The 23,168-nt window shown below is 32.2% G+C and overlaps 1 protein-coding gene across 1 annotated transcript; it reads left to right on the top strand.

The window, feature by feature from the left end:
* Nucleotides 1-1,205: 1,205 nt before the first annotated feature.
* On the top strand, nucleotides 1,206-14,706 carry LOC132803777 (transcriptional corepressor LEUNIG-like). Its single transcript, XM_060817291.1, has 12 exons — nucleotides 1,206-1,243; nucleotides 1,622-1,679; nucleotides 1,792-1,881; nucleotides 2,019-2,213; nucleotides 9,075-9,305; nucleotides 9,390-9,534; nucleotides 10,219-10,328; nucleotides 10,503-10,652; nucleotides 12,312-12,467; nucleotides 12,559-12,675; nucleotides 13,406-13,612; nucleotides 14,266-14,706. Exons 1-12 carry the CDS (start codon nucleotides 1,206-1,208, stop codon nucleotides 14,407-14,409), a joined length of 1,641 nt encoding a protein of 546 aa, XP_060673274.1. The 3' UTR covers nucleotides 14,410-14,706.
* The last annotated feature ends 8,462 nt before the right edge of the window (nucleotides 14,707-23,168 follow it).

Below are 23,168 nucleotides of genomic sequence, written 5' to 3'. Positions count from 1 at the left end.
TATATATTAAAAATCAACATATAAAAATAGAAAAAAAAATTTAAAATTTAATATATAAAAATAAAAAATACTAAAATTAATATATAAAAATAAAAAAATAAAAAATATATAATTTTTTAATTATATAATATATTATTTGGATTAGATTGTATTTATATTTTTAATTCATAACCTATTAAATCTATGCCATTTATAATATTCTGAACTCAATCAAATTAAATTAATATAAAAATACAATCCAAACCATTAAAAACCAGATAGAATTGGACGGATTGGATTTTGACCGTCCCTACTTTGTCCTAGTTTGCCCTACTTGGGTGTTGATGGCACTGCAACTCTTACATCTCCTTCCAATCAATTGGTAAGTAAATTCTTTCGACTTTTGTATTAGTAGAAGGAATTGTTTAATTTGAATTTTAGGATATAAGGATATAACTATATATATATATATATTAAAAATCAACATATAAAAATAGAAAAAAAATTTTAAAATTTAATATATAAAAATAAAAAATACTAAAATTAATATATAAAAATAAAAAAATAAAAAATATATAATTTTTTAATTATATAATATATTATTTGGATTAGATTGTATTTATATTTTTAATTCATAACCTATTAAATCTATGCCATTTATAATATTCTGAACTCAATCAAATTAAATTAATATAAAAATACAATCCAAACCATTAAAAACCAGATAGAATTGGACGGATTGGATTTTGACCGTCCCTACTTTGCCCTAGTTTGCCCTACTTGGGTGCTGATGGCACTGCAACTCTTACATCTCCTTCCAATCAATTGGTAAGTAAATTCTTTCGACTTTTGTATTAGTAGAAGGAATTGTTTAATTTGAATTTTAGGATATAAGGATATAACTATATATATATATATATTAAAAATCAACATATAAAAATAGAAAAAAAATTTTAAAATTTAATATATAAAAATAAAAAATACTAAAATTAATATATAAAAATAAAAAAATAAAAAATATATAATTTTTTAATTATATAATATATTATTTGGATTAGATTGTATTTATATTTTTAATTCATAACCTATTAAATCTATGCCATTTATAATATTCTGAACTCAATCAAATTAAATTAATATAAAAATACAATCCAAACATTAAAAACCTGGACGGATTGGATTTTGACCGTCCCTACTTTGCCCTAGTTTGCCCTACTTGGGTGCTGATGGCACTGCAACTCTTACATCTCCTTCCAATCAATTGGTAAGTAAATTCTTTCGACTTTTGTATTAGTAGAAGGAATTGTTTAATTTGAATTTTAGGATATAAGGATATAACTATATATATATATATATTAAAAATCAACATATAAAAATAGAAAAAAAATTTTAAAATTTAATATATAAAAATAAAAAATACTAAAATTAATATATAAAAATAAAAAAATAAAAAATATATAATTTTTTAATTATATAATATATTATTTGGATTAGATTGTATTTATATTTTTAATTCATAACCTATTAAATCTATGCCATTTATAATATTCTGAACTCAATCAAATTAAATTAATATAAAAATACAATCCAAACATTAAAAACCTGGACGGATTGGATTTTGACCGTCCCTACTTTGCCCTAGTTTGCCCTACTTGGGTGCTGATGGCACTGCAACTCTTACATCTCCTTCCAATCAATTGGTAAGTAAATTCTTTCGACTTTTGTATTAGTAGAAGGAATTGACAATTCCTTGCATGCATTCTCATTGGCATTCCATTTTCGCAGTGGGATGATAAAGATCTTGAATTGCAGGCTGATATGGATCGATTTGTAGAGGATGGATCACTTAAGGATAATGTTGAGTCTTCTTTAACTCATGATGATACAGAAACGCAGATAAAGGTTCTTTACCATTTACTCTTCTCTTTGCTGTTATTGTTTCTTTGAAGGTGGTCTGTCCCCTTCTGTCCCTTCCAGATGTTATTGTTTTTTTTTTTTTTTTTTTTTTCTCTCAGACATTTTGTGTATCCATACCATAGTTAAAAATGGCTCAACTACATCAGCAACAGCTGCAGCAACAAAACAGTAATCCACAGCAGCAGCAGCAGCATGCTCTTCCAACTCCGCCATCACAAAGTTCAAATCACAATCCTCATCCACAAGATAAAATGGGGGGTGCTGGCAGTGTCACCATAGATGGAAGCATGTCAAACTCCTTTCGGGGAAATGATCAGGTCAGTTCTCTAATGGACACCTACGCATCGTTACCTGAATGTGTATGATCTCTCTCTATCTTTCATGGCATCATTACTTTGTTCAATCTAGTCGTTGTGACCTTAATCTAATATCACTAGTTTCAAAACCATGCCAATGGATACCTTAAATTTGTGAAAGTGTCATTGTGTCTCTTGAAGCAGTTTCTATGTTAGATGTCAAAACACCTATAAATCTCTCTCCCTCTTTAAGGTTTCCTAGAGGTGTGCAGTATACCTTAGTGGACACAAATTGTACGTTATTGTATTAGTCACATAAAACGGATAGGTTGAAGGAGCCTCCTCTGCATTTTGGGCGAACCCTGTTTTTATTTAATTCTATAGTTGCACTTGCCCTCCCTTGTTATTTTGCAGAGGGGTGCACATGCATATATGTTCAGGTGGAGTGTTGTAAGAGTCACCCTCATGTGTAGACCCTATTCAATTATGAGACAAGAAATGGGTGTTATAAGTGCAACACTATTAGCATTATCGGGGATCATTAAGATTTGAATACAATATCAAATATTCAATTAAGCTTTGATTCCATCTTAAGTTACCATCCAAGAAAGCTGCAAGTCTTGTGTTCAAGTCTCTACTTCTGGAGTCTTGTGTTCAAGTCTCTACTTCTGGAGCTACTCAACAAATCATTTTGTATCCATGTGTTGGGACTCCTTTCACAGTTTGTATATAGGATCCAATATGCCGCCCAAAAATGAGATAGAACGCAGTTTGGGCTCTGCACGTGAATGGAGAGTGTTAAAAAGTATATAAACCATTCTGAGGGCATGTCTTACACTGATGCAAGATGGAAACAACCTCTGAAAACTTATCAGAGAAGAGGAAAAACAGATTCTAAGGCCCAAACATTAATTTGGCATGATTTAGGACAGGATGGGCTTATTTGGGATCTTCAAGGATTTTAGTAGATTAATTTAGTTTCCTATTTTTAATTAGAGCATTTTATTATTTAATTAGGTTTCCTATTGTTTTCAGTTTCTTAATGTTATTAGTTTCCTTATTTAACTAGGTTTCCTATTATTTTAGTTTCCTAATATTATTAGATGATTTTAATATAAATAGGATTCTTTGTAATTCTGGGAGCAGTTAATTATTATTACAAGAATTTTATGAGATTATTTTCTCTGGTTTTGTGTGATGCAAAACAAACTTAGGTGTGATGCCTAGGGTTTTGGGAATGATTCCTAAAATCAATCTAGTGTGATACTAGAACCCTATCTATTTCTTTTCTGTTTTTTTTTCTTTCCCTATCTGTCCTACATCAGTTTGGTATCAGAGCCAGATTCCAACCCTAGCCGCGTAAACAGTTCCGTCAACAGTAACTCTTCGGCGTGAACAGTAACCCATAGCGTGAACAGTAATCCGACGTGAACAGTGTCGGTGATCAGATTGTTTCTTTGGATTAAGGAATCATGACTACAAGATCTGGAAAGAGTTTTAGAGGTAGAATAACTGACAATCAATTTGAAGAATTATTTATTCGTATGGTTGAACAAGTGGAGTCTCTTAATGTTCGGGTTAGTAATATTGAAGCCCAAATATCTCAACCTAGCAGTTCTTCAACTAACAATGAACAAGATGAGAATCCTGAAGCCAATGAGGATAAAAGTCAAGAGAAGCTGCCAGCAAAGACAATTGCTCCAGTGCCTTTCCCTACAGCCCAACAGACACCTAATTGGGTGAGAGATATATTGCAATCAACACAAGGACGTCACAATACTTTTGATGACATCACAAAGAGGGTAAAGATTGAAGTACCAGATTTCGAAGGTAAAGTAAATCCAACTGAGTTTGCTGATTGGCTTTCTTCCATTGAAGAATATTTTGATTGGTATGATATGGATGATGATCGGAGAGTAAGGTTCGCTAAGATGAAGCTAGTAGGTCTTGCCAAAATTTGGTGGATGGGTGTTGAAGGAGATTTAAGGAGAATGGGATCACCACCCATTGGTACTTGGCAAGAGATGAAAGCCAAGCTTAGGGAAAAATACATGCCTACCAATTACTATGATAAATTATGTGAGCAAGCAATCAACTTGAAGCAAGGTAATTTATCAGTTGCTGAGTATATGCAGAAGTTTGATGAGTTGAAGACTCGAAGCCAACTACTTGAAGATCCAAGGCAAACATTAGCAAGATTTAAATCTGGTTTGAGGTCCGACATTAGGAAGGAGCTACTAAGACAACCTATCTACGGCTTAGAGCAAGCTTTTCAAGTTTCTTTGGATTTGGAGGAGTATCTTGGAAGTTTCAAAAGACTAGATATAAATCGCAGCAGCAGAGTTGTAACAAATCAGCCTTCAAAACAACCTATGAAGGCCAAGGTACCTGTTCCTAATGCTTCTGAACTTAGAGGAAAAGGCAACCAATGTTTCAAATGTGGACAGCCTGGTCATATGGCATATAATTGTCCTAAAAGAAACCTACATCTTGATGTAGAACATCATGAAGAACCTGATCAACAAAGAGAGGAAGATGAAGACAATTTCAACTATGGAGTTTATAATCCTGATGACTTGGAAGAAGATGAAGTAGATACTTCATTAAGTGCTGTTGTTAGACGTATCCTTTCAATTCCGAAAGATGAGAAGGAAGATTGGAAACGCACCTCTATTTTTCAAATGTTGGTTCGTTGTGAAAATCAAGCACAAAAACTTATCATTGATGGTGGGAGTAGTATGAATGTTGTGTCGGCATCTATGGTAGGACGATTAAAACTTCCTATTGAACCGCATCCACATCCATATAAAGTAGCATGGATTGACAGTACTTCAATTCCGGTAACCCAACGCTGTCTAGTTTCTTTTTCATGTGGGGTTTACAATGACTCAATTTGGTGTGATGTGATTCCGATGAAAGTAACACATCTTCTTCTGGGTCGTCCTTGGCTGTATGATAGAGATGTGTTTCACTGTGGGAGAGAAAATACCTACTCTTTCATGTTCAAAGGTAGGAAGGTTGTGTTGAAGCCTATGACGGTAGCTGAGATGGATAAATATAAGGTGGAAAAACCAAGTAAGGTTTCTAACAATCCACAAAAGTCTCTACATATTCTCACTAAGAAGAATTTTGAGCGAGAAAGTAAGAAAAATGGAGTTATATATGCTGTTCTAGCAAAGGAAATAAAGAAGGAAACAGCAACCAGCAAGCAAGCGTTTCCAGTAGAGATTCAGAAGTTGTTGTCTGATTTTTCAGATTTGGTTCCGGAAGAAATTCCAAGTGAATTACCTCCTTTACGTAACATTCAGCATGCCATAGACTTTGTACTAGGAGCTCAATTACCTAATCTTCCAGCATATCGTATGAATCCTAGCGAGCATGCGGAGCTTAAGAGGCAAGTGGAGGAGTTGCTGTCCAAGGGATTCATCCGTGAGAGTTTAAGTCCTTGTGCTGTTCCTGCTTTGCTTACACCTAAGAAAGATGGGAGTTGGCGAATGTGTGTTGATAGTCGTGCGATTAACAAGATTACAATCCAATATCGCTTCCCTATCCCTCGATTTGATGACATGTTGGACATGATGGCTGGTTCGTGTATATTTTCAAAATTGGATCTAAAAAGTGGATATCACCAAATTCGTCTAAGGCCCGGAGATGAGTGGAAAATAGCTTTCAAAACAAAGGATGGTCTTTATGAATGGCTGGTAATGCCATTTGGTCTTTCAAATGCTCCAAGTACATTTATGAGGTTTATGAATCAAATTCTACAGCCATTTTTTGGTAAATTTTTGGTGGTATATTTTGATGATATATTGATATATAGCAAGAGCAGGGAAGACCATCTTTCACATTTGCAGCAAGTTATGAGAGTTCTTCGACAAGAGAAGCTCTACATAAATTTGAAGAAATGTTGTTTTATGACATCATCAGTGGTATTCTTAGGTTATGTTGTTTCATCAAGAGGGCTGGAAATGGATCCTTTGAAGATTAAAGCTATCCTAGAGTGGCCAATTCCTAGCTCATTGCAAGAGGTACGAAGCTTTCATGGATTAGCTACATTTTATCAAAGATTTATTCGGAATTTCAGCTCAATTATGGCTCCAATAACTGATTGTATGAAGAAAAATCAATTTCTTTGGACCAAGACAGCAACAAAAGCTTTGGAAGAGGTTAAGAAAAGATTGACTGAAGCACCAATTCTTCGACTCCCAGATTTTTCAAAGGTTTTTGAGGTAGCATGTGATGCATCTAATGTGGGAATTGGTGGCATACTTAGTCAAGAAGGGCATCCAATTGCATTTTTCAGTGAGAAATTCAATGAAGCTAAGCAAAAGTATTCTACTTATGACAAAGAATTTTATGCGGTGGTTCAAGCTTTGCGATATTGGCGTCATTATCTCATATCAAAGGAGTTTATTCTATTTTCAGATCATGAAGCCCTCAAGTACATCAACTCACAAAAGAAGATGAATTATCGGCATGGGAAATGGATTTCTTTCTTGCAAGAATACTCATTCCTTATCAAACACAAATCTGGTGCAAAAAACAAGGTTGCTGATGCATTGAGTAGAGTTGTGTATATCTTAGCTTCTATGGCAATTCAAGTTGTGGGGTTTGAATCTCTTAAAAGGGATTATCCTTCTTGTAAGGATTTCAGCCTTATACATGCAGCTTTAACAAGAGGACAGCTAGGTGAATACCCTAATTTTTCACTACATGATGGTTATCTTTTTAAAGAAACCAAACTTTGTTTGCCTAATACATCATTACGTGAGCAAATGATTTGGGAATTACATGGTGGAGGGGCAGCTGGTCATTTTGGAAGAGATAAAACCATAGCCATGGTTGAAGATCGATTCTATTGGCCAACTTTGAAGAGGGATGTTATCAAAACAATTTCTCGATGTCGGATATGTCAATTATCAAAAGGAAGAAAGAAGAATACAGGTTTGTATATGCCTCTTCCCATACCTCATGAGCCATGGAAAGAGTTAAGCATGGATTTTGTTTTAGGATTACCTAAAACAATAAGGGGGCATGATTGCATAATGGTTGTGGTTGATAGATTTTCAAAAATGGCACACTTTATTGCCTGTTCAAAAACCATGGATGCTGTTCATGTAGCTAAACTATTTTTCAAAGAAATAGTTCGTCTTCATGGACTACCTATGACAATAGTTTCAGATCGGGATGTAAAGTTCATGAGTTATTTTTGGAGAACCTTATGGAAGACAATGAATACTAAATTGAAGTTCTCTTCTGCTTTTCATCCACAATCAGATGGTCAAACAGAAGTTGTAAATCGAAGCTTGGGAGATTTACTTCGCTGTTTAGTTGGAGATCACATATCTAGTTGGGATCAAATACTTCCTATGGCAGAATTTGCATATAATAGTTCCATAAATAGGAGCACAGGTCGCAGCCCATTTGAAATTGTAACTGGGATGCTCCCTAGGAAGCCTATTGACTTGGTTCCTTTACCTTTGGCAGCAAGACCAAGTGCTGAAGCTGAAACTTTTGGAAGACACATTCAAGAAATTCATGATGATATTAGCAGAAAAATTGCTCTAAGTAATGAAAGCTACAAGGCACATGCTGATTTGAAGAGAAAATTTGCTGAATTTAATGAAGGGGATATGGTAATGGTTCGGATAAGACCTGAGCGTTTTCCTAGGGGCACTTATAAAAAGCTACATTCAAGGAATGTTGGTCCATATAAGATTTTAAAGAAAATCAGCTCAAATGCCTATGTCCTTGATCTACCAAAGGATATGGGTATAAGTAATGTCTTCAATATTGAGGATCTAAGTTCTTATGAGGGACATGAAAATGATACAGCAAGAGGTAGCAAGGCAGCAAGTCTACCATCTACATTTCGATTAAAAGAGGAAATTGAAGATGTTGTTGATCATCAAATAGTATCAACTAGAGGTGGAGGATATCAACGGTATCTTATCAAGTGGAAGGACCGACCACTTTCAGATTGCACATGGATCACTGACCAAGAATTTCAGAAACTCAATCAAGACCTCTATGATCAATTTCATGCCATCAACTCGCCGAGGTCGAGTTTTTCTAAGCCAAGGGGAATTGATGCAAGATGGAAACAACCTCTGAAAACTTATCAGAGAAGAGGAAAAACAGATTCTAAGGCCCAAACATTAATTTGGCATGATCTAGGACAGGATGGGCTTATTTGGGATCTTCAAGAATTTTAGTAGATTAATTTAGTTTCCTATTTTTAATTAGAGCATTTTATTATTTAATTAGGTTTCCTATTGTTTTCAGTTTCTTAATGTTATTAGTTTTCTTATTTAACTAGGTTTCCTATTATTTTAGTTTTCTAATATTATTAGATGATTTTAATATAAATAGGATTCTTTGTAATTCTGGGAGCAGTTAATTATTATTACAAGAATTTTATGAGATTATTTTCTCTGGTTTTGTGTGATGCAAAACAAACTTAGGTGTGATGCCTAGGGCTTTGAGAGTGATTCCTAAAATCAATTTAGTGTGATACTAGAACCCTATCTATTTCTTTTCTGTTTTTTTTTTCTTTCCCTATCTGTCCTACATCATACACATTTGAGCTTTTAGGAAAAATGATACTCTAATAGTTATTAACAAATGAAGAGCTGAATATCCAATTCTGGGTAATAGTTATATAACTATATATAAAGTGATCATGAATGTTACTACCATGGCCCCTTTTTTCCAAGACGATGGCGCCTGTCATACTTCAGATATGGTGGTTCACCTTACTTATCCTCTAAAGCTTATGTTTCTGTTGGTGGGGTAAGGGAAGTGATGTTGTGCATTCTATTAAACACTAGGGCAGATTCCTAACAAAGTTTTTCTCTGTATTTTACGGGTTCAAAAAATCAGACTGGTAGAAAGAGAAAGCAGCCAGTCTCATCTTCAGGTCCTGCCAATAGCTCAGGAACGGAAAACACGGCTGGACCTTCCCCAAGTTCAGCACCTTCATCATCCTCAGCTCACACGCCAGGGGATGTGATATCAATGCCTGCTTTGCCCCATAGCGGTAGCACTTCCAAGCCTTTAATGATGTTTGGTGCTGATGGCACTGCAACTCTTACATCTCCTTCCAATCAATTGGTAACTAAATTCTTTGCCTTTTGTATTAGTAGAAGGAATTGACAATTCCTTGCATGCATTCTCATTGGCATTCCATTTTCGCAGTGGGATGATAAAGATCTTGAATTGCAGGCTGATATGGATCGATTTGTAGAGGATGGATCACTTGAGGATAATGTTGAGTCTTTTTTAACTCATGATGATACAGACCCAAGAGATGCTGTTGGTCGTTGTATGGATGTTAGCAAAGGTGTGGTAAATGACATTATGATATATGTTTTGATCTTTTTCAATTTGGGGATCTGTTCGTCTGTTGAACTTGCCAGATTATTTTCGGGAATAAGATGCAGTTTCTCTTTTGTCTTTGGTAGAAAATTGACTCAATATTAGAAGCTGCAAGCAGCACGTACTGAGTCAGATGGTAATAGTTTGCAGATCTCTTGAATATGTCCTAACTGCCTTAAGTTACTGAATCTTCAATAAACCTAGAAAATGCCGTGATAATTTAAAGGCTTTCTGCTTTTATGGACTTTCTTTGTTTTTTTTTTTTTTTTCCTTTTCTTTTCTCTCTCTCATTTTTTTTTTTTTTTGTTTTTTTGGGTGTGATTTCTGGAACTAAGCTGGCATTATAATATAATAGAGGAAACAAAGAAATTATAGCTTATAGTTTCCTTAAAAGGCAAGTCTTAACTTCCTTAGTCTTCTCTCTACAGATGATTCCAAATAGCTAGCATTAGGCAAGGACCTTTGGACCTATCATTCTAAACCCTTTACTCTGTCTAAAGTTTTATCACTATCCAGTAATGAATATGTCTAACTTTGGCTGGATTGTCGGGGTGTGTCTGCCATGGTGAATCCCTTTATGTGGTTGTATATATTTTTGTTTTAGCCGTTATAGTCTAATCTGAGGGTTTGTAACTTGCATTTTCTTCAGGATTCACGTTCACAGAAGTAAATGCTGTTAGAGCCAGCACAAACAAAGTTATTTGTTGTCACTTCTCATCTGATGGAAAATTGCTAGCTAGTGGTGGGCATGACAAGAAAGTGAGTGGTTAAAATCTAAATTGCTATCATGTGCAGCAGGAATAATGCAATGCTGCAGTAATGAACAGCTGGTTTCCTCTGAAACATTAATTTGCAGCTACTAGATTGGCTTACATGTCAAAATTAAGTTGAAATTTTTTGCCTCATTGGTCTTGCTGATGATATAGAATGCAGGCTGTATTGTGGTATGCAGATAGTTTAAAGCCAAAAACTACGCTTGAAGAACATACGTCTTTAATAACCGACGTTCGGTTTAGTCCAAGCATGCCGCATGTTGCAACATCTTCATTTGACAAAACTGTCAGGGTTTGGGCTGCTGACAATGTTAGTATATCCATTCTTCTTTTCTGTTATTTGATTAATGCATCAGATAACTCTATTACATTGTCCTCTAAGGTTTGTTAGACAAGGCTTGTAAGTTGCTTTGTTGGCTTGGCATGTTTATTCGAACTTATGTACACAGCAAATGTGGTTTTTTTTGAGGATGGTTTCTCTAAACATAGAGGGGGGCCCAAAAAAATAAAAGAGAAAAGAAAGAAAAAAGAAATGGTTTAAATGCATATCTAGCAGTTCTGGCAACTGTAGTTTAATGGCCTCCAAACTAACATTTTATCAGAAGATGTTAATATTTTAAGGAACATGCCAATTATCATAGTTGAAATCCCTTTATATACGCATTTATATTTGTGTGCGTGTGCGAGTGTGTGTGTGGGGACACTATTTTAGTGCTGGGTGACCATGCATTGATACTTCTTTGGATAATTGATAGATATCTTTCCTCCATCAGTTTTAGAAAATAATTCTGGTGTAAGCTTTCTACTCTTATGATTTTATGCTACAGGCTATACAATCAATCAGCTGTAGTGCAATCTCAGGGTGACTTCCAATTTCCTTTAATTGTTCAAATGGTTTATATGGTTCAAATGGTCCAACTGTGCTTCTATACAAAGAAGTTTTGATGAGAAAAATAATAAAAGCAGTTACCCTATGATAAGAGTGCTCAAGCATGCAGCCTATTTTCATTGTTTAATAAATGTTCTCTTTTTGATCTGAGTAAAAAAATAAATAAATAAAACTTTTCATGCTTCACGTAGGAGACAAGTACACAATCCAAGGAAACAATGGATTAATTATTGGTTGGGGCCATTGAATCATGGCCATGCTGTCACTTGTTTGGTTATAAGTAAGTTTATGAATGTGGTTTGCCAAATTCAATAATAAAAGTGTACCATATTAAGTGATGTTGTCTGGTAAAAATAAGCTTTTATGCCTATTAGGATATTATGATTATCCTTTTTGAAATATTTGACAAAGTGATGAACCCAGCTATTTTGTTATGAATATGAATAATTGTTGGATCTTGATTTCCCATGTTAAATATGGTAATCCCTAAACCTTATGCTCTTGAATTGTAGTACATACCAAGCTAACATTTTAACATGTCTCTCAGATGGGATCCTACTTGATGACCTAAAGGAAAGGTCATTGAATTTATCAAACATGATATAAAGAATACTAGAAAGAGATACTTTAGGATTTGATGTATCTGATGCCAGTCAACTCCATTTCCATTTCAGACAAACCTACTCTTACAGTGTGTTTTAGAGTGGTCCATTGTTAGAGCTTAACATTTAGATAAGGACACAATATGTATTGAATTTACAAATTTAAACTGACAGATAAAATGTTAAGCATGGGCCTGCCAGAATGCCTACTTGGTTCTAATCTTAATCTGTACTGATATCAATTTGTAAGATTGTTACCTGTTTATATTTGCTTTGTTATGTGCATATATGGTTATTTTTTATTTATTTATTTTTAAAAACTTTTATCTGCATTTGGTATAATGTTTTTTGCCAGTTGTCTTTGGATTTTGTGATAATAGTCTAGTAGGTTCATCATACCTGTTCATCATATCTTTTACTATGGTGCGACCGTAAATGGACACTGTAGCAGTTGTAATAATTTATGTTTTCAATGCAGCCTGGTTATTCACTTCGTACTTTGGTGGGACATTCTGCCTTTGTTATGTCATTAGACTTCCACCCAAATAAAGATGACCTCATATGCTCTTGTGATGGGGATGGTGAGATACGGTACTGGAGTATTAGCAAATGCAGCTGTGTCAGTGTTTTCAAGGTGGATACTTGAGTACTGGCATGCAATACTCTGAATGGCTATTCTAATTAATTCTTTGCTTGGCATCTACTAATATTATTCTGCATATTAGGGTGGAACGGCTCAAATGAGATTTCAACCCCGTCTTGGGAGATACCTTGCAGCTGCTGCAGAGAATGTTGTATCCATACTGGATGTGGAGACACAAGCTTGTCGACATTCATTGCAGGTTTAGCATTTAATTCATAATTTGTGTTAAACAGAGATTTGTTGACAGAAACCAAGGTTGTATAATGTGTGGAAGAATCTAACCATAAATCATCCTTAAGCAACTGTGAGGAAAAAAAAAAAGAAAATGCCACCTAAGACTCATGCTATTCTCTATTTCTGCTAACACATTGTTAATTTTTTATACAAAATGGCCATTGTACATTAGTATTTAGCATGTCACTGATGTTTGTAAAATAATAAGTGTGGTGGGCTTATAACCCCATAGATCCCTGGATTACAACTAGGCTTTGGTACCATTAAGATTTTGGAATCAGTAGTAGCTTAACATTTAATAAATAAAAAAGGAGAATTTTGAAAAGTTGGTGAGAAGGACAGAAGACTGGGGACTATTATTTAACTTTAGATTTGTAAAGGTAAGTGGAAACTTTTCTGTTCAGGTATAACTAGCTTTTTCCCTGAATTTTAGCTTTCACCTCCGAAAAACCTGGAAATTGGAATTTGGCAGTCCTGATGCTTCTTAACAGTTGATTTGGTTTGAAGGCTGACAACTAACTAAATTGGGGACAGTTTTTTGTTTTTTGTTTTTTGTTTTTTGTTTTTCTGTTCGTGTGCTGGTGTTATTTCCTTTTTTGTGGGAATCATGCTCTGTATTATCTTTCTATTTTATGTTTCCTCGAATGTGGTGTGATTGACCTTACTCCTTGGAATATTGTGGATTTGTAATGCAGGGACATACTAAGCCAATCCATTCTGTGTGCTGGGATCCTTCTGGTGAATTTCTTGCATCCGTCAGTGAGGACTCTGTCAGAGTTTGGACACTTGGATCGGGAAGTGAAGGGGAGTGTATACATGAACTGAGCTGTAATGGCAACAAATTTCACTCGTGTGTTTTCCATCCTACGTATACTTCATTGCTGGTTATTGGTTGTTACCAGGTTAGTTTGCTTGATTTCTATATTATGTTCTTTTCGTTTACATTTATATTTGAAAATCCGCACCTGTAATGCTGGATGAGTGTCAGAAGGATGCTTTGTCCTGCTTGCACTTCTCTGTTGAATAAAATCCTTAGGATTTTTCATTTTTCATTTTTATTTTTTTCTTCATGCAATATCTGTTCAATGTGAAAAATTGTTACATTTTCGAATGCAGATGTTATATAAGTTTGGTTGAATGAAGGTTTTCTCCCATGTTCCCAACCCAAACCTGAACTTTAAATAAAAATTGCTCTATAAGTTATATTACAGCAAAAATGCTCTTAGAACTGCGGTCTAAAACTTAGGATTATAGAAATTGAATTCATGGTTTGCATTTTAGCGCTACATGATTTAAAATTGGGGATTGTTAAATTTAACATATACTTTTACATTTTAGTATCTTTTCTGTGTGGATTTAGTCTAAAATTTCTTTAACTACTTGATTTTTGGCTAGTGTAATTTTTGGGATGGAAGCATGTTTTTGTTGGTTGGCCCCTATTTCTACCAGTTTCATTGCTATGGTTGATTTGTTTATTATTTTTTGATGACTACTTTTGATCTTGAGTTTTGCATTGGGTACTTAACTGTGTGCAATTGCTGGGCAATGGCTGCAGTCTTTGGAGCTATGGAACATGAGTGAGAACAAGACAATGACTCTATCAGCTCATGAAGGACTTATTGCTGCTTTGGCTGTGTCAACTGCGACAGGTTTGGTTGCTTCGGCCAGCCATGATAAGTTTGTCAAGCTCTGGAAGTGATATACAATTGCCACCAAAGTTGACTTTGCAATACGTGATTAAATTATATTAGGGTTGATCAACTGGTTGTAGCATGTATCTGCTTTGTTTGCTTGTCGGTTCATCTCTGTTTGGCTTTTTTGATCTCAGACTTTAGCTCCATAGCCCAGAATCTGACATGTAATATTATTGCTGTTGTTATAGTATTGTAATACTACTATCTGTTTTTTGTTTTTCGTTTTTGTTCCCTTTTTTTTCAAATGTGGAAATGGACCGTCTGTAATGCGTTGAACTTCATAAAAATTTAAAGTTTCATCATCTTCGTCTTGTTTGCTTGGCGATTGATTGTCTGACTATGGTTAAGAGGTATATAGTTTGTACATTCCTAACCTGATTCAGATACAAGAAGACTGTTTTCTTAAATTGCTATTGCTGATTTTTATTGTTCAAAATGATTGTTTATTCAGACTGAAGGCTTGGGCTCTTTTCTATTGTTGCTCTCCCTCAAAGCTTATTTTCCAAGTTTTCCAGAATTTTTTTTAAGAAGCAAAATTGTACACGTATTATTTTACGTAGAAGGGTAAAAGGAAAGTACAATTCAATTTCTTAGTCCAATTAGGCGAAGGTCAAAGCTGTTTATGGTAATAGAACAACGCAAGTTTCTCTAATTTAGTCTTCGTGAATCTACAAGTTCCATCCACTTTCCTGTGCTCAAACTTCATTTGAGCACTTGACGTATGTTTTCAAAAAAAAAAAAAAATATAAAATAAAATAAAAAGGGGGTGGAAAACGAACAAGGTTTGGTTGAATCTACTTGAGCAAGGTAGCCTAAAGAAAGATAGTGATAAACAACTATCAAAGGGTGGTGGCCAATACAAAAGGGTTATAATCCACTTCTCTTTGTAGATGTTGTAGATGTTAAAAGAAACCTCGGCGCAAAGGAAGGAAAAAAACAACAAAAAAATGGTGATACAGCTGTGTACTTGTTTCCTTTTATGTACTTTTTCCTAAACGTTCCCTTTTCAGTACCTAGTGGCCAATGAATTATTACTGACTTTTTTTTTTTTTTTTTTTGGATCTTAAAATTTTCCTGTCAACAAAAATAGAGTTGTTATGCTAAATAAAATTAATAGTTTCTGACGTCAATATCTTTTTAGTTTCAGAATACATTTTAATTTTTATATTATTGAAGTAATATTGACACCTTAAAATTTATGGACATTGCAGTTAATAAAAAATCTTCATCTTGTGAGGTAAAGTGCTAAAATGTTAAATCTATGAAGGGGTTTTGGTGCCAAAATCATAAAAAACTGAAGCTCATAATAAAGCTCAATAACATTCTTAAAATCTTTAATTAAACTCTATATACAAAATTATTTACACATATACTATTTTAATATGATAAAAAATTTATAAAGAAGATATTTGTGAAGTCTGGAATAATTATTAACAATTATTAGATCATAAAAATCATACAGATTTAAAGATATATCCTTCACAATTTATTTTCATAAGCCTCTTATCATATTACATCACATATATATATATATATAGTCTTAATTCATTGCATTCCTATATATATATATATATATATATATATAGATATATATTCGCCACAAAACCCTACATTGATCTTAGTAGTAAATGTTAAAAATATCATGAACATGAGCCCTTTAATTCCTTCTTTTTGCCCCTCTTCTCCATTTTTGAATTTAAAATATATATATATATATATATATGTATAAGGAAATTCTATGGTACGGATTACATCTAAGCCGATGCTTTTTGGAAAAAAATATCAACTTTTATAGTGTCGGCTCAGATATGGTCCGTAAAACTACTATATATATATATATATATTCTTTTTTTTTAACTTAACATAAACTGTTCGGGAGAAGACAACCAGTAAAATAAGAAATGTTAGGCATAACCTTGGACTTGAAACTATTTTTTTAGTGGTACAACCATTAGGCCAAACCTATTGATACTACTTATTTTATAACTTATTATTCATTAGTTTGTGCTTTAAAATTATAAAAAAAATTACTTAGGCTGGTTGTTGTTTTTTCACTTTATCTCAATTTCACTTATTTTAAGTCATAAGATATTTTTATATTGGTTTTTTTCTTTTAACTTAATTCAAAATCTTTTCATCTGATTGGCTTAAGATATTTTTTAGCTTATATCTGAATCCAAAATTGCCTTATCTCTTTTTCAATCAAACTTTCCTACACTACCCTTGCTCAAATATAAATCCTTCAACCATCATTTTCGTCTCAGATCTAAAATTTTATTCTTCCTCCATCTATTAGTCTCCTCTATCAAGCCCTTCGATCTTCTTCTTCCAATCAGAGATCTAATAAAAATTTCTTCTTCCTCCATGTTTCAACCCTCTCCATCAAACCCTTTCAATCTTCTTCTTCCATCTCTCTGCTATAGTTTCTCTTCCAAAAAACCCTTGTAAGAATCAAATATGATATTTAATCTTTGTTCCAAAGAGGCTTCAAGTTCAACAAAGTTTTGCTCTAATTTAAACCTTTTCTTCTTCCTCTTTCTCCTTCATAATTTTACTACTCATTCAAGTTCAAGCCGAGAGAGAAAGAGAGTTGTAAAGGTGAAGGTTAGAGTTTGGTGGATTTTTAATTTACTAAATTGTCCCTAAATTGCAAGGTATTCAATGTTAAATTAGTATAAAGAAAAGTCTAAAAGTACTCGTGCCGTGAAACGCTAGCACTGATGCTTGGAGTTTTCCAACCATTGGATGCAAACCCATTGTTATCCAACGGTAAGGGGAAAAAAAAAAAAAAAAAATTCCAGAGCTGGTTACATTTTTAACCAGTGGCTTCTCACTTTCTACTTTTTTTGGTTTTTTGTAGTTTTTATTTTTGGTTATTTTTGTTTCTTTCACTCCCAACACCTTTTTTTTTTTTTTTTTTTTAAATAAAAACTAGAATGTTATTCTTTTCTACCAATGAAAACAAAACCCTTTTTTTCATGTGAACCATATTTATATATCTAGTTATATTAATTATTATTTAATAAATTAGTATTTAATTTCATTCAAAAATAAATTGTTACATTATAATTTGATCGTGTAATTCTTTTTATATTTATCCTTATATAAGCTTCTTAAATCAAATATTAAAAAAATTGTATAACTTAACTTATGCTAAAAATAGAGACAATTTCATGAACTTCTTTTTTAATATTAATTTTACAAAAATAGTGATAATTTTACGTACTTCCCTTAATAAACATGTGTTATATTAATATATTATAAATGGTAATAATGTAGTTTTCGACCAAAATTTTTTTTTATTTATTTTTTTTATACTTTTATGAAATAATATTGTTTTTGAATAACTATTATATTCAAGGTTTAAAAAATTGATATTGATTGAAATATCAAAAATTTAAAATACAGAAATATATACGAAAATATAAAATATTATTAAATATCGATAAAAACTTAAAAAAATTATGAAAATTTATTTTAAAAAATAAAAATTTTTATTAAAATTTTTAATTTAACTGATTTAATAAATTAATTACCAAAATGATTTTAAAAATTACAAAAATATTGAATGGAGTAGATATTTCTTTAATAATGATGTATAGTAAACGTTAGTAGTTATAAGTATATTATTATAAATAAAAAATATGCAAAAAGTACATATTTAATAAAAATATTTACTAATTAAGATATATTGAATAATTATTACAATTATATTAAATATCACAAAATGTCATTTTAATACCATATAGAATTTTTGGATGGTTGAAAATTATTAGTTTCTTTTTTATTTTCATTTTGAGATGTGAAATAATAAAAAATATCCTTGATAATTTTACATATAGTTGTTAATATGCTAATTATATGGGTTTTATAATAAATGGGATTATCCTTATTGATAATTATTATATAATATTGTATTAAATGGTTGATTTTAAAATGATAACCATGACTTATTACATGATAACATTCTATAAATATTTCATCAATTCATTGAGCTATATTTGTGGGGAATATGTTTTTTTGCACATTTTTATAATATTATCTACTTTATAGTATTTATAATATAATATTTATCATTTCTTTTACATTCATATTCATATTTTTGTCTATATTATAATTTATATCTACATTATAGTATTTATAGAATTATTAAATTTATTAACGAAAAAAAGGTAAGTAGATAATTAAATATTAATAATATTAATTAATTCTTTAATAAAAATCTTAAAAAATTAAATTTAATAAAAATTTCTGTAGAAATTTCCATGGAAATTATGATTTTTTTGACAAAATTATGAAGAAATAGATGTAGATATTTAACGAAAATTTCAATGGAACTTTTGTGAAAATATAAAAAATTTTAATGAAAAATTTTAAAATTTTATTTGTTTCCATTTGAAACCAAAATTTCCTTTCTACACTTTAAAAATATAGAAATTTCAGCAAACTTTCTATGAAAATTTTGATTTTTTAAACCTTTGTTCTATCCACTTCACCAATATGAAAATACCATATTGTTCAATTTATTGCAATTATAACCATTTAATTTTCATTTATTTTAATTTTAATCCTATAGTTCCAAATATTTGCACTTTAATGCTATTTAATTTAGGCTTTACATTAACTAGCACTTGCCATAAAATAAGGTTTGATCAATATGATGTGAACCCGCCCGAGCTCGCATCATCTACAACTCACTAGGGTACTGATCCGATACGGATGAAAACTGGACCGATCACTAAGGCTCAAGCTAAGAGGTTTAAGACAATCTTGCTGCTTTTATCCGGAAAGTAATTCATTCTCAAAAGCGCTTGTCCATACCTGAAGATAAAAGACCTGTTTTAAGTATCCAAGTGGTGGAAGCTGATACATCGGATACACATACATCGGACATTTTATATCGGACACCCTTGCCTCGGACATCTGATCTTGGACATCGGATGTAACTTAGCTCGGACAGACATCAGTTAGCTCGCCCAGGCATAACTTAGCTCGGACAGACATCAATTAGCTCGGTCAGACAGCAGTTAGCTCGGATAGGCCATAAGTTAGCTCGGACATCAGGCGGACATAAGTTAGCTCGGTTGAAAACATAATTCAGCCTAGATGTCAAAGTCAACTAGTTACCTAATTTGCAATTGACTTTATTTCTTTTTGGGTTTTTATTTAATTATTTTCTGGACAAATAACTTTAGGAATGTTTTTATTTTATTGTAAATTAATTAATTCCTAATTTAATATAAATGAATTAATTAATCAAACTTAGATTAGGAAAGGAAGTATAGTTGCGGCCAACTAGGTTTCTTTATGTGTGTGGCCGGTTTTTCCTAGGGTTTTTATGGTTTATTTTGTTTCTTTCAAAGCCTATTTAAAGGCTTATTTTTCAATATGAATAAAACTTTGATTTTATTAAGAAAATACTTGTGAGATTAATTATCTCTTTGTTATTTGAGAACACCTAAAACACCTTTAGAGAATTGGTTGTTTTAGCTTGACTTATCAATAGGTTTTCCATCCCCTATTGTGGCGTCTACATTATACCAAGGTTTCTTACCACAGGTTGGTTAGGGGTTGAGGTCCATTCCATTAGAACTTGAACTCAATTGAGATCCGAGCTAATATAATACTGGTTTAGGAGCAGGTCGTCCTAGGTTCGTATCACAATATGCGACAAAAAGTGAGATCCGAGGGTTTAAATTGTAATATATTAAATTTGAAGATTCAAAAATACAATTAGTCCAAACAAACATATATATTAAATTCCTATTGACCCTTCTAAATATCTTGGTATCAAATATTAAATATTCAATTGAAATTGTACTAATTAAGAACAATTGCGTACATAGAGAATGACATAAGATAAAAATGTTACTTTCGCAATTTTTTTTTTCAAAAACCATGGTATTATTAACAAAATATGTTACCTGATATTAATCAACAAACTTTACAATAATTAAACCTAACCATAATTTTGATAACATGATCATAAAATTATATAAAAAATCATTAACTCATAACATTGCCACAGATTTCATAACCAGACCACAATCTTGGTAACATGATAATAAACTACACAACATGCCATAAACTAAGTAACATGACATTAATTTTTGTAACATGACCACAAAATGGTTAACAAATCAAAAACTTAGTAACATGACTATAATTTTCATAATATGACCATAATTATCGTAACATGACTGAAAATTGCCCAATAGACTACAAATTAAGTAATATGATCATAATTTTTGTAATAAAGTTATAATTTTTCTGACATGACAAGATGGCTCCTGGGATTCTTTATGGGCATTGAAGATACTCCCACCTAGGAAACTGCATTGAATCCATACTAAGAGTTCAGTGGGACCTCTCTGTAAATTAGATTAACTCAATAGCATAATAGAGAATAGTAAACACTTTTAATAGAAATTCTAAAATCATAGTCATATCCATCAATGATTCCAACTCCAGAGAAAGAAGAGTATACATATTAAGTCAATTTACCACAGCATACTAAAAGAAAGTAAATGAGTCCAAAGATAAATAAAACAAAATAAATGGTAGTCTCATAAGAAGTAGGAAAAAGACAATACATTAGCAGCAAAAATGCAACCAAGGTGAAGATTCAATAACGGCGAAATATATGAAAGTGAAGATGAAACGGGGCTGAGATATAGTATGTACAAACTATTAGTTGAGGCCTAGTGGAGCAATTTTAAAAAAAGACAAATTATGAGACAAGCTAAGTAAGTGAGTAAAAATAAAGTTTGGAAAATAATTATGCTTACTAAAACATTTCTCTCACTAGTTATCAAATCCTCTATTTTGGAAAATGATTTTACCAAAACTTGAATAGTTCTCCAAAATCGTAAAATGTTTTTTGGTTGATTAAACAACATAGAAATAAAATCAAACCATAACTTATAAAATTAATTAAATGATTAATTCTCAGATATTAAAAACCAAGAATAACAATACAAATCCCAATAACCATTAATGAAATAACCACTGGTATTTCGTGTACTAATTCCATTACCAATACTGTCATACGACCAAATTTAGTGTCTTATGTATCATAGAGCCATGAGGAGTGCTAGGGGGGAAGGGAGGGGGGAGGAACTATCTTATGGTCTTTAGTCTCCAAGGGCACCACAGAGTTAGGACCTCACATCTAACCTCAATAAAACACGTGATAAGTGGAGGATAGTGATATAACCTGGATACAATATCCATCAAATCCAACAACCAAAGTGAGGTAATAGTACATAAAATCATAAATCCAAAATTCTATAACCCATATCCATTTGTTCAAAAATAGTAATTTTCTAGAACCACCATCATATAATAAGCTATAGGTACCCATATAAACTATACTCATATTTCTATAAACAGATATCAAAATATATTTTTGCCATAATACTTCTGCTATTATTTTAGAAAATAAAATAATAAAATAATAAATCATGTAAGGCATTTATTGCATAAAGTAAAATCATATAAAATTTATATTTAATTAGTAAAATAAAACATATTTATAATCTCAAACATTTTCAAAAATAAAAATTCATTCATAGATCACAACTTAAACCCGCTCTTCCATCGGATCGCTTCCAATATTAGCCCTGGTGTTAAAAATAATATAAAATATTTTTTAGGCTCCAAAAATTAAACCAGTGAAATTGGGTGCATACTAATATCCTAAAATAATTTTTATTATTACAAGAACATTTTTATTGGCCGAACATGAGGAGAGACATAGACAAAATTTGTGAGAGGTGCATAAATTGTAGGAAGTCAAAATCAAAGTTAAAGCCTCATGGTTTGTATATGCCGTTACCAATTCCTTCATATCCTTGGATTGCTTTATTTATGGATTTTGTATTGGGATTACCTAGGTGTAGGATGGGTAAGGATTCAATTTTTGTGGTTGTTGATAGATTTTCTAAGATGGCACATTTTATAGCATGTAATAAAACTAATGATGTATCTCATGTAGCTAATTTGTTCTTTAGGGAAATGATGATACTTCATGGTATGCTTAGGACAATTGTTTCAGATAGGCATGCTAAATTCTTAAGTTACTTTTGGAAAATATTGTGGGCTAAGTTAGACACTAAACTTTTATTTTCTACTACTTGTCATCCACAAACTGATGGACAAACTGAAGTAATGAATAAAACTTTGTCTGTATTGTTGAGAGCATGAAATAGTAGAAATTTGAGAATTTGAAAAGAATGTTTGCAACATGTTGAATTTGCTTATAATAGAACCATACATTCTGCTACTAAATATTCACCATTTGAAATTGTTTATGGTTTCAATCCTTTAACTCCATTAGATTTCACACATTTGCCTTTAAGCGAATGTGCTAAACTAGATGGTAAATAGAAAACTGAGTTTATTAAGCAGATTCATGAAAAGACTAGAGCAAACATTGAAAAAAAGACTGAACAATATGCTAAAGGTGCTAATCAAGGCTGAATTTAGGTAGTGTTTAAACCAGGAGATTGGGTTTGGTTGTACTTGAGAAAAGAAAGGTTTCCTGAACAATGCAAGTTAATGCTTATGCCTCGAGGAGATGGACCTTTCGAGTTTTAGAGAGCGTCAGTGAAAACACCTACAAGCTTGATTTTCCAAGTGAGTATAATGTGAGTGCTACTTTTAATGTTTCTAATTTATCTCCTTTTTTGCAGGTGATGACTTCGATTTGATAGCAAATCACTTTCAAAAGGAGGGGAATGATGACAACCTGCCCGAACCCGTA

Source organism: Ziziphus jujuba, chromosome 5 (assembly GCF_031755915.1).
Source record: "Ziziphus jujuba cultivar Dongzao chromosome 5, ASM3175591v1".
NCBI lineage: Eukaryota > Viridiplantae > Streptophyta > Magnoliopsida > Rosales > Rhamnaceae > Ziziphus > Ziziphus jujuba.
This window is presented reverse-complemented; position numbering and strand designations above follow the sequence as displayed.

Bases quoted from the DNA above. Each gene is read 5' to 3' on its own strand.
- LOC132803777 (XM_060817291.1), top strand. From the start codon at position 1,206: ATGGCACTGCAACTCTTACATCTCCTTCCAATCAATTG. The intron at 1,882-2,018 runs GTTCTTTACCAT...TCCATACCATAG, and splicing joins ATACAGAAACGCAGATAAAG to TTAAAAATGGCTCAACTACA. The intron at 12,676-13,405 runs GTTTAGCATTTA...TTTGTAATGCAG, and splicing joins CTTGTCGACATTCATTGCAG to GGACATACTAAGCCAATCCA.